This window comes from Corythoichthys intestinalis, chromosome 12 (assembly GCF_030265065.1).
Source record: "Corythoichthys intestinalis isolate RoL2023-P3 chromosome 12, ASM3026506v1, whole genome shotgun sequence".
Lineage (NCBI taxonomy): Eukaryota > Metazoa > Chordata > Actinopteri > Syngnathiformes > Syngnathidae > Corythoichthys > Corythoichthys intestinalis.
The window spans coordinates 23,917,366-23,930,111 of record NC_080406.1 but is presented as its reverse complement, the minus strand read 5'-3'; the positions used below and the strand labels follow the sequence as shown (position 1 = coordinate 23,930,111).

Here is a 12,746-nt window from a genome sequence, read left to right as displayed (position 1 = left end):
ATGCATATACTGGGTTTCTATCCATTTCGGTACTGATTGGCTTATTTTTTTGTTTTGATCGTCCAACATAGATCAAGAAAGCTGCTCAGACAACAATGCTGGATGCACGCATGGTTGTATCCAAGGGCCCTTTGGCGCCCAGTGCACTTGCCCTATGGGCTATCAACTTAGTAATGATTCCAAAACCTGTGAGGATATAGACGAATGTCATTCTCCTGGACTATGTAGCCAGCATTGTTTTAACGAAAGAGGTTCTTTCCGCTGCCACTGCCACGACGGTTACACCCTCGAAGAAGATCAGCGGACCTGCAAGGCCTCAGGTAATTTGACCTATTTTCACATTTTCAAGATTACTGGTACTTCGCCCTTTCCCCCCCCCCTTTCTTATGCGCCCCCGCTGCTCAAATTCCTTTAGATGAGTAAATAACATATATGTCAGTCAGCGTTCATCACTTGTGTAATTAGGAAATTATCACCAACAAAGGGCCTGTTTATGAGGAGCGTGCTTCTTGCACATAGATAACCTGCTGAAAGGAATTGTAACACAATAGCGTTCATTATTTGTACTAAAGTGCATTCCCCAAGAGTGGACATTTGAGCGGGGTCTATTTACCAGCCCTGTCGCAGGGTTGAGTGGACATGCATAAGCTAACAAGCGCTCCTATTAGCATGAGAATAGATTTGAGAAAGTATGCCATGTCTGTTAACAGATTCTCGTCAAGCCTTCTTGTTGGTAGCCAGTCGAAATCACATAGTCCAAGATGACATCACTACGCAGCCCAATGTGGTGCATTCGCTGATCCGGGATGGACGCAACATCGTGGCCCTTGACTTTGACTCTGTCACTGACCGTGTGTACTGGTCAGACACGAGCCAGGACAGGATCTGGAGTGCTCATAAAAATGGCAGTGATAGAACTGTGGTGAGTTTTTATTCATTGTGTTTATCACTGCGCTTGTGAACATGTTGACATAAAGGAACAGATTAGCTGAAATTTGGTGCGAGACGTCCAATCCATTTTTTTACCTGTCCTGTTCAGCTGCTAAGACAAGGAGAATAGGAATCTGAGTGTCTTTATGGCCTGAACAGTTTTAATATATCACATGCCAGGCATGTGCCGGTATGACATTTTGATGGCATGATAACCTTAAGCAAAAATACTGCGGTTTCACGGTAACACGGTATTGCAATTATATCTCTAAAATGTGTTATTTGGAGATGTGTGGTTTAAAAAAAAATCCATTGAACAGAATGTTTTTATTTTTCACAACATATTTGCAATTTGGAACCTCAAGATTAACATAGTGTAAAAATAAATACATAGAAAAACAAAAAAAATTAACAAATGAAATATTTTGAATAAAATTGAAATAAATAGAATTTATAGCCTAAACCCACTGCCACAGCAAAAAAAAAAATCCATAAACAAGTAAAAACACCTCTAAATAAAATATATGTACAGTGGGGCAAATAAGTATTTAGTCAACCACTAATTGTGCAAGTTCTCCCACTTGAAAATCTTAGAGAGACAGAATGTTGGGGAAAAGACAGAAAATCACATTGTTTGATTTTAAAGAATTTATTTCCAAATTAGAGTGGAAAATAAGTATTAGATCACCTACAAACAAACAAGATTCCTGGCTGTCAAAGAGGTCTAACTTCTTCCTAGAAAATCACATTGTTTGATTTTTAAAGAATTTATTTGCAAATCATGGTGGAAAATAAGTGTTTGGTCAATACCAAAAGTTAATCTCAAGACTTTGTTATGTACTCTTTGTTGGCAATAACGGAGGCCAAACGTTTTCTGTAACTCTTCACAAGCTTTTCACACACTGTTGCTGGTATTTTGGCCCATTCCTCCATGCAGATCTCCTCTAGAGCAGTGATGTTTTGGGGCTGTTGTTGGGCAAAACGGACTTTCAACTCCCTCCACAGATTTTCTGTGGGGTTGAGATCTGTAGACTGGTTAGGCCACTCCAAGACCTTTAAATGCTTCTCACGAAGCCACTCCTTTGTTGCCCCGGCTGTGTGTTTGGGATCATTGTCATGCTGAAAGACCCAGCCACCTCTCATCTTCAGTGGCCTTGCTGATGGAAGGATATTTTCACTCAAAATCTCTCGATACATGGCCCCATTCATTCTTTCCTTTACACAGATCAGTCTTCCTGGTCCCTTTGCAGAAAAACAGCCCCAAAGCATGATGTTTCCACCCCCATGCTTCCCAGTGGGTATGGTGTTCTTCAGATGCAATTCAGTATTCTTTCTCCTCCATAAATGAGAACCTGTTTTTCTACCAAAAAGTTCTATTTTGGTTTCATGTGACCGTTACACATTCTCCCAGTCCTCTTCTGGATCATCCAAATGCTCTTCAGCGAACCGCAGACGGGCCTGGACGTGTACTTTCTCCAGCAGTTGGACACGTCTGGCAGTGCAGGATTTGAGCCCCTGGCGGCGCATTGTGTTACTGATAGTAGCTTTTGTTATTGTGGTCCCAGCTCTCTGTAGGTCATTCAGTAGCCCCCCCCCCCGTGTGGTTGTGGGATTTTTGCGCACCGTTCTTGTTATCATTTTGACGCCACGGGGTCAGATCTTGCATGGAGCCCCAGATCGAGGGAGATTATCAGTGGTCTTGTATGTCTTCCATTTTCTAATAATTGCTCCCACAGTTGATTTCTTTACACCAAGCGTTTTACCTATTGCAGATTCAGTCTTCCCAACCTGGTGCAGGTCTACAATTATGTCTCTGGTGTCCTGCGACAGCTCTCTGGTCTTGGCCATAGTGGAGTTTGGAGTGTCACTGACTGAGTTGTGGACAGGTGTCTTTTATACCGATAATGAGTTAAAACAGGTGCCATTAATACAGGTAACGAGTGGAGCCTCGTTAGACCTCGTTAGAAGAAAGTAGACCTCTTTGACAGCCATAAATCTTGCTTGTTTGTAGGTGACCAAATACTTATTTTCCACTCTAATTTGGAAATAAATTCTTTTAAAAATCAAACAATGTGATTTTCTGTTTTTTTTTCACATTCTGTCTCTCATGGTTGAGGTTTGCCCATGTTGACAATTACAGGCCTTTCTAATATTTTCAAGTGGGAGAACTTACACAATTAGTGGTTGACTTAATACTTATTTGCCCCACTGTATGTACCTGTTAGATGGTGTTTGTTCTAACTGTGTTATTTACATCAAGTAAACATTCTATTAACAACTGGTACTGTTTCTGTATTTTCACGTTTATATATTTTAATGAAAATTTGCTTCGTGCTTTGTGGCACTGTTCTTTGCCAGATGTGGTATAACATAGATACTTTTTGTGATTAACAACATTTCATAGAATCCCTGTAAAATGAGGCCATTATTTTCTAGAAAATTGTATTGTTGTGGGAAGTACGCTTGAGTTGGGCATTGCAATTTCTGTTCCGCACTAAATGCCACAAAGTGTGCTCCTTCTTGTTGTTGTTGTAATGGCCAATCTGCAATGTGTTAATTTATTAAATAAACATTAATTTAAAGCTGGGCCGTGGCGCATTTGGTAGATGGAGTTGTCCTTGGACCGAAGGGTCAGGGTTTCAATTCCCGGCTACGACTGCTCACTGTCGAAGTGCCCTTGGGCAAGGCACTGAAGCCTGATTTGCCTCCAATGGGTTGCATGGCAGCAGCCCCATTGGTGTGTGAATGTGTGCGTGAATGGGTAAATGTGTGCTAATATAAAGCACTTTGGGCATGGTAACCATGCAGATAAATGCGCTATATAAGTACTGTCCATTTGCCATTTTAAAGGCATTACAAAAGTTGTAAGGTTGTTGATCTGTTTTATTAATTTCAGTGTTGTAAGTGGTAATATTCCAAAATTACTGTGTGATCAATGTAAAAACAGTTTATTTTTAGAGCAATTCTGGTTTGTCTATTTCTGTCAATGGCAGCCATTGAATTAAAAATGTTTGTCGACAGATATTTGACAGTGGAGTGACGGTAACCGAGAGCCTCGCTGTGGATTGGGTGGGCAGGAACCTCTACTGGAGTGATTACGTTTTGGAGACAATTGAGGTTTCCAGACTAGATGGTACTCACCGGACGGTGTTGGTCAGCGAAAACATCACCAACCCTAGAGGGCTGGTGTTGGACCCAAGAGACAGGTCAGAGCAAAAGCAATGCAAGCAAAGCTCTTCTACTAGCAAGTGTTAACAGTTTTATTGATTTTGCAGTGCTCACCTGATGTTTTGGACTGACTGGGGGAAGAACCCCCACATTGAAAGAGCCAGCATGGATGGGAAAATGAGAACCATTATCATAAGCAACAAACTGTACTGGCCCAACGGTCTTACTATAGATTATCCCAACAACTTGCTGTACTTTGCCGATGCGTATTTGGATTTCATTGACTACTGCGATTATAATGGCAAAAATAGAAAACAAGTCCTGGCCAGTGACCTGGTGAGTTTATGGATTGAGTTTCAACGTAGTCCTTTTTAATACATAATCAAAACATACAGGGCTGCAGCTATCGATTATTTAATTATTATTTATTTTTGGAGTCAATTAGTCGATGAACTAGTTATTTCGAATAATCAAGTAATCGTATAAGGAACATGAAAAATTAAAATACCTGAGCTGAGCCTCAAACGGTATAAAAAAAAAAAGGATCTATGCACAACAAAAGAACAATTGGCTAACTTACATAGCAAAAGTCTGCTAGCTTAAATGCTATGAAACGCTAAGGTTTTATTATTATTATTTTTTTCAAACAGTGCTCTTAACAAATGGTTCAGACACACACAAAATATACCTATGAACTAAATAACGAATGCATTAAAAAACATTAGTTCAAACAAAAACTTGGCTTATGTTGGTCTTAACATGGAGCAGCTGGATTCAGCCATGTGAAATGAGGCAGACTAGAGGGCAGTGTATCCACCCAAATCAATAAAACTAAATACACACACTTTCAAAATTAAGCCTTACAACGCCACTTTAGTTAAATGAATACATGAAGCAGCAAAATTTAATTCTAATCTTTTTTTCTAATCGAATACTTGAGTTAATCGATTAATCGTTGCGGCACTAAAAATATAAAATGTATTCATTTGAGTGGCATGTTTGAAGACTGTTTTTTTCTTTTCCATTTTCTCTGTGAAAAGGTTCTTCAACATCCTCACGCAATTACCATTTTTGAGGATTTTGTGTATTGGACTGACAGATATATCAATCGCGTGATGCGAGCCCATAAGTGGCATGGGGCGAACCAGACCGTGATGCTGTTCAACCTTCCTCAGCCCATGGGTCTTGTGGCAGTGCATCCAGCTCGGCAGCCAGCAGGTATGGTAAAAACATGCGTAATATGAAACCTGGTTTGGCCCTTTTAGGAGTAATGCTGCAATTTCAATAATAATTTGGTTCATTGTGTCTCAAAACCTGCATTCCCCTGCACATTTTTGTTGTGTGATTCATTTGTAGGAAACAATCACTGCTTCCAGAACCCATGCACTCACATTTGCCTGCTCTCAGCCATTGGACCAAGGTTCTACTCATGTGCATGCCCCTCTGGGTGGATTCTGGCTGAGGACCAAGTCACGTGTACCAGAAGTATGTGACCTCTGAGTTCAACTAATAAGTAAATTAGGATAAAGTGATTTACTGCATTTAGTTGGAGACTACACAATGCGATTCTTACATTGATCTCATTGCTTTATGCCGGTGTACCTAACTATCTAGGCATGTCACAGAGTCTCCTTTTAATCCTCTTGCCAACAAGGTTTCAGTACAAAAACGTATTAGGAATTATAAAGACATATTTTTCTAAGTCCTTAGAAGACAAGGAGCCTTTAGTTAAGAATCTGAGGAGTCTCGCAGGTGTCGACAGCTTAGCCCATCTCGGGTATCAGCACATGAAAGCCGACACAGTCTCCCCAGAGTCCAATGATTATCCAAGAATGAAATTGCCCCTCAACAACTGATTGAGTCTTATCTGTGCTGATGAAGCAAATCAGATTCTGGGACATACTTTCACTCCCGAGTAGAGGATAACGAACATGTGTAGCTACAGTGGTGTTTTTGAATTGGCTCATTCAAAAAATGTCTTTTCTACTTGTAGTTGAGGATCCTTTCTTGGTGGTGGTGAGAGATAGCATTATTTACGGAATTTCCTTGAACCCGAATGACAAAAGCAATGATGCTATGGTGCCTGTGGCTGGGCTTCAGAATGGCTACGATGTTGACTTTGACGACAGTGAACAGACCCTTTACTGGGTTGAGCATCCAGTGAGTTACAGTCCACACACAAACACACACACAGACACACACTCTCAGTTGCAATTATAAATGGTATCATTTGTCTCTAACCTTGTCATAAATACGGTGAGATTGTTGGCAGGACATTTTTGCTGGAAAAACTCAAGCAGTTTATGAGCCAACATTTTTAGACACAGTAAACACAATTGTCTTTCCTCGTCCCTCATCATATTCACAACGAAGCCAAATGCTATATACTGTACACTGCTGACCAAAAGTATTGGCACCCCTACAATTATGTTAGATAATGCTCACTTTCTCCCAGAAAATGATTGCAATGGTTGTAATATCTTCATTTTTTCCCCGCCCACAATGAAAAAGAGAATGGGGGGAAAAAATTCATTTTACACAAAACTCCAAAAATGGGCCGGACAAACATATTGGCACCCTTTTAAAAAAAATCATGTAATGCTTCTCTAATTTGTGTAATTAACAGCACCTGTTACTTACCTGTGGCACATAATACGTGGTGGTAATAACTAAATCACACTTGCAGCCAGTTAAAATGAATTAAAGTTGACTCAACCTCTGTCCTGTGTCCTTGTGTGTACCACATTGAGCATGAAAAAAAAGAAGACAAAAGAACTGTCTGAGGACTTGAGAAGCAAAATTGTGAGAAAGCAGGGGCAATCTCAAGGCTACACGTCCATCTCCAAAGACCTGAATGTTCCTGTGTCTACCGTGCGCACTGTCATCAATAAGTGTAAATCCAATGGCACTGTGGCTAACCTCCCTAGCTGTGGACAGAAAAGAAAAATTGACGAGAGATTTCAACGAAAGCTTGTGTGGATGGTGGATAAAGAACCTCGACTAACATCAAAACATGTTCAAGCTGTCCTGCAGTCCGAGGGTAGAACAGTGTCAACCCGTACTATCCGTCGGTGTCTGAATGAAAAGGGACTCTATGGTATGATACCCAGAAAGACCCCACTTCTGACCCAGAGACATAAAAAAACCAGGTTGGAGTTTGCCAAAACTTACCTGAGAAAGCCAAAAACCTTTTGGAAGAATGTTCTCTGGTCAGATGTGACAAAAGTAGAGCTTTTTGTGGAAAAGCATCAGCATAGAGTTTACAGGGAAAAAAAACAAAGAAAACTCGGTCCCCACAGTCAAACATGGCGGAAGTTCCTTTTGGGGTTGCTTTGTTTCCTCTGGCACTGGACGGCTTGACCGTGTGCATAGTATTATGAAGTCTAAAGACTACCAACAAATTTTGCAGCATAATGTAGGGCCCAGTGTGAGAAAGCTGGGTCTCCCTCAGAGGTCATGGGTTTTCCAGCAGGACAGTGATCCAAAACACACTTCAAAAAGTACTAGAAAATGGTTTGAGAGAAAGCAGTAGCGACTTCTTAAATGGCCAGCAATGAGTCCAGACCTGAATCCCGTAGAACAGGGGTCCCCAAACTACGGCCCGCGGGCCGGATACGGCCCATCTCCACATTTGGTCTGCCCCCCCTGAACAATACCAGAGAACATTTCTTTTTTTTTTTTTTCAATAGTGTTATTTATTTCCTGGCTTTTTCTGTGAAGAAGCCAGAGAGGGTTATTTGGTTATTATCTATTTAATTAATAGTGTTATTATTATTTATTATTATATTACCGTATTGGCCCGAATATAAGGCAGTATTTTTTGCATTGAAATAACACTGAAAAAGTGGGGGTTGTCTTATACTCGCGGTCTAGACATTATACCCATTCACGACGCTAGATGGCGCCAGATATCATTGAAGCGAATGCTGAACTTGAGTAATGTTCTGTCATGACAGATCTCAGCTACTCTCAAGTTTAACCAGTTTGCATTGTTTTATTGCATTGTTTTTCCTTATTCAGATTTGTTTCAATACTACAGTTACAGTTAGACTTCACTTTGATGGTTAATGCAGTTATTGCAATTTTGTTGTTTTATCACAATAGATTGGTTTATTTACATTTCAAAAACCAGAAGCCATTCATTTACGAATGTGAGTAAAATTTAGTTTCCATATTTAAATGTTCAGATATTAAGATTTGAATGAGGCAAAATAACATGCTTTTTCTCTCAAATATATTGTTATAATCATATGTTTCAGATGTACTGTAATTATTTTCTGTTTAAAAAACAATTTGGTGTTCAAAAAGTCTTTTTTTTCAAAACTTGAGTTTTTAAAAGGGGGCGTCGTCTTATAATCAGGGCCGTCTTATATTCGGGCCAATACGGTATATTATATTATATTATATTATATTATATTATTATTTTTATTTTATTTACTTTTGTTCCGTGAAGAATTTTTGGAGTTTTGTGTAAAATGATAATCATTTAATTTTTTTTTCATTCTCTTTTGTTTTTTTCATTCTTTTGTGTTTTTTTCATTGCAAGCAAAATAAATGAAGATATTACTACCAAAGCATTTGTAACTGCAATCATTTTCTGGGAAAAATGAGCATTAGCTGAAAGAATTGCAGGGGTGCCAGTACTTTTGGCCAGCAGTGTATGCATTGTCATATTTCTTGTTCTTATTCTCCTGATGACTTTCCTTTGTGTCATTATCGCCATGATTTCTTTCCGTCATCTTTCGGTGCTGTTTTACCCCACTGCAAATAAAAAAACAATCAAAACTGAGAAATCCTATTTTGATTTGATATAGGCAGCTTTTTTAATGGGTTTTAATAATATTGTGCAAGTGACACAACAATCACAAGATTCCATGGTAATGGCATTATTATCATTTTTTTCCCTTTCAGGGTGAGATCCACAGAGTGAAATCAGATGGAACCAATAGGACAGAGTTTGCTCCGGCAGCCATTCTAGGATCCCCTGTGGGTCTGGCCCTGGACTGGATAACTGAAAACCTCTATTATACTAATCCGTCAACACAGTCTATTGAGGTGAATTAATTCAGAGAAATTTAAATTTGTTTAATCTCGTCGTGCAAGTAATTGGACCTTTTTGTGCTTGAGCAGGTTTTGAGGCTGAAAGCGATGTTACAGTACAAGAAAACTCTCATCACTAATAATGGCTCTCCAACTGGCGCTGGCAGTCCTATCGGCATTGCTGTCGACCCGGCACGTGGGTGAGTTCTATTTAACATCCAATAATCCCTACATAAACGGAACCTTCTTTGTTGATCTTCTTCCTTCGCATGTTTTTAAGCAAATTATACTGGACTGATCAAGGGACGGAGAGTGGAATCCCTGCCAAGGTGGCATCTGCGGACATGGATGGCTTGAACCCTGTGACGCTATTCACCAATAATCTGGACCACATAGAGTTCATTACTGTGGACATCCAAGAGAACAAACTATATTGGGCTGTGGCAAGCAGTGGCATGGTTGGTTTATACTCAAACAAAACTTTTTTAAAAAATTTTGCAAGACAACCACAGTCGCTAACAGTGAATGTGTGCAGATTGAACGTGGAGATCCAGATGGGACTAACCGCGTCACCATCGTGTCAGGTCTTGCTCACCCCTGTGGTGTCGCCATCTATCAAAACTTCCTGTACTTCACCGACCGTGACTTTGAGGTCATAGAGCGCGTGGACAAGAACACAGGCTCTGACAGGGTCGTGCTACGGAACAACGTGCCAGGACTCCGAGTTTTGAAAGTCCATTATCGAGATAGTGAGTAGAATGCAAGGGGAAAAAAACAACTACTGTAATTTTCAGAATATAAGACGCTACTTTTTTCCTTCATTTTGAATCCTGCGACTCATAGTCCAGTGCGGCTTATTTGTTGATTTATTTTATTCAATCTTTATTTTAACAGGCAGTCTCATTGAGATTAATATCTCTTTTACAAGAGAGGCCTAAGCACAAAAAACATTCACAAATATCAAACAACACAAAATACACTAACGGAAACAGTTACAATAATCAGTAAAAACATCAGACAAAAGAGATTTAAAATCACCAAGATGAATGATTGACTGTAGTTTAAGAGTAGATTGCAATTCGTTCCATTTAAGAGGAGCATAGTAGCTAAAGCCAGTTCTGCCAACATTAGTGCGTGTGAGTGGGATGTTTAGGGTTAAGTAGTTGGATGATCGTGTTTTGTAGTTACTGGATTTGAATGACAGGAGAGATGTGAGGTAGTTAGGAAGTTTGCACAGTAAAGCCTTATAGTTGAATAACATGATGTGGATATTTCTTCTTGACTGTAGTGAGGACCAACCAACGTTTTGATACAGGGTACAATGATGATTGCAGAAATTGTCATTGGTGATGAAACGTAGTGCACTGTGATAAACCGGGTTTAACTGTTGAAGAGTTGATGGCGCTGCATAACAGTACAGGATGTCCCCATAATCAAGTACAGAAACAAAAGAAGATAATACAATGGTTTTTCGGTTAGAAGTTGACAGACAGCCTTTGATTCTATAAAGGAAGCTAAGTTTAAATTTAAGTTTACGGATTAGGTGATGAATATGAGTTTTGAATGATAAATTACTGTCAATCCAAATTCCTAAGGATTTGTATGAACCAGTGAGAGTTATTTGAGTACCATTTAGGGATTTGATTCCGGGTAAGTCATTGTCAGTAATGGTGGAAGTGGAGAAAACCATGTATTTAGTACTTTCAGCTTTTAAAACTAATCTGTGATTATGAAGAGATATTTGTAAACAATCAAAAGCAGTCTGTAATTGAGTCAGAGCAAGAGCTGGGGAAGAACCGGGAGCATATAGAATACAATCATCAGCAAAAAAGTGGACATTACAATGTTGATTAGGAAGAAAAATATTATTAATGTATAACGTAAAAAGGAGTGGTCCAAGGACAGACCCCTGCGGCACCCCATTTTTAATAGTAAGTGGACTTGATTGAACACCATCAGCAGCAACAGTTTGTATTCTGTCTGTAAGGTAGGACTTAAACCAGTTGAGGCCATTAACATCCAAGCCTATGGCCAGCAATTTATGAAGTATAATTTTATGATCAACAGTATCGAATGCTTTTGAAAGATCAATGAAAAGAGCAGCACAGAACTGTTTATTATCAAGAAAGGAGACAATGTTATTTAGGACAGAGACTGTAGCAGTAATTGTACTGTGACCTGGGCGAAAACCGGACTGTTGCGGATGAAGTATGTTAGAGGAGTCAATAAAAGAACGTAGTTGGGAATTGATCAAAGATTCAAGAATTTTGGCTAAAAAAGGAAGCTTTGACATTGGACGGTAATTATTGAGGTCAGGTTATTTATTTGGCTTATTAGGTAACACTTTATTTGAAAGCGGCGTCATAAGACTTTCATAAGACCGTTATAATTATGACATGACATTATCATGGGCATTACTGATTGTTTATGACAGATGTCATTGAGTGTCATCTGGCAAATTATGTCACTAACTCCATTTATATCCAGCTCGGATCTTTTACATTCATTCAAAAGTGAGATAATTTGCCAGATAACACTAAATGACATCTGTTTCAAGCATTCATTAATAATCATGACAGTGTCATGTCATAATTATGATTGTCTAATGACAGTCTTTTGGCGCCACTGTCAAATAAAGTGTTCCCAAATACCATAACTAGCAATTGTTGATGCAACTGGAAGAGTAACTGAAGAAATAATTAGCTCAGAACATGAATTTTTATTGTTATTTACATCTCTAGCTCTGCAATGCATACTGGGAGGCATGGTGGACGACAACAATATTGACAGCGGGTGACAGCAGAGGTTGACTGTCACCCCCAAGGGAGCAGTTGTGGCCAAATGAAGCTTCTTGAAGCAATGAAGTTTTGCAGCCAGTTGGTTCAAAGCTTTATGGTGGTTCATTTGGTCTTCTGACAGACACTTATAATACAGTGAGGACAGTTGCGGCTTATAGTCCAGTGCGGCTAATCTCTGAACAAACGCCGTTTTCGTGTCAATATTGGTGGGTGGCGGCTTATAGTCAGATGTGCCTCATAGTGCGGAAATTATGGTAACAAAACAATAGGCGCTGTATCCAAAAAACGTGTTATAGGTATAAGACTGCTAAAATCATAATTTTATAATGTGATGAATTCAAAATTATCTATTAAATAGTTTTATAGAACGTGAGGACAAAAAGTCTAAGCGTTAGCCAATTGATGATTTCTTTTCTTCACATTTTTAGCCCAAGCAGGCACAACCAACGGCTGTACCAACAACATATCTGCATGCGAGCATCTGTGCCTACCTCGCCCGCAGGGTCTCTTCACATGTGCCTGCGCCACAGGCTTTAAACTCAATACTGACAATACAACCTGCGTCCCTTATGAGTCCTTCGTTGTCATCTCAACATTATCCGCTATTAAGGGCTTCAGTCTTGAAGCAGGAGACCACTCAGAAGCTATGGTGCCAGTGGCTGGAAGAGGTCAGTCATTGCATTAAGATACATCTCGATAGAAAGCAAAATTATAGCTTTTATCTTTCACTTTTCATAATCAAGACCGCATTTATTATTAATGCGCAACTGAAAAATTGTCCTTTTCAAGTAAGCACATAACCAATCTTTT

General features: G+C 39.4%; 1 protein-coding gene across 2 annotated transcripts in view; it reads left to right on the top strand.

Moving 5' to 3' along the window:
* lrp2a (low density lipoprotein receptor-related protein 2a) overlaps positions 1 to 12,746 on the top strand; it is a 125,161-nt gene that overhangs the window by 44,640 nt on the left and 67,775 nt on the right. For both annotated transcript variants that reach the window (XM_057851784.1, XM_057851782.1), the window contains 12 exons: positions 72 to 320; positions 711 to 922; positions 3,952 to 4,136; positions 4,206 to 4,434; positions 5,139 to 5,316; positions 5,455 to 5,583; positions 6,092 to 6,258; positions 9,010 to 9,153; positions 9,229 to 9,338; positions 9,419 to 9,596; positions 9,674 to 9,887; positions 12,365 to 12,604. In XM_057851784.1, coding sequence (XP_057707767.1) covers positions 72 to 320; positions 711 to 922; positions 3,952 to 4,136; positions 4,206 to 4,434; positions 5,139 to 5,316; positions 5,455 to 5,583; positions 6,092 to 6,258; positions 9,010 to 9,153; positions 9,229 to 9,338; positions 9,419 to 9,596; positions 9,674 to 9,887; positions 12,365 to 12,604 — 2,235 coding nt within the window. The remainder of the gene's footprint in view (positions 1 to 71; positions 321 to 710; positions 923 to 3,951; positions 4,137 to 4,205; positions 4,435 to 5,138; positions 5,317 to 5,454; positions 5,584 to 6,091; positions 6,259 to 9,009; positions 9,154 to 9,228; positions 9,339 to 9,418; positions 9,597 to 9,673; positions 9,888 to 12,364; positions 12,605 to 12,746) is intronic.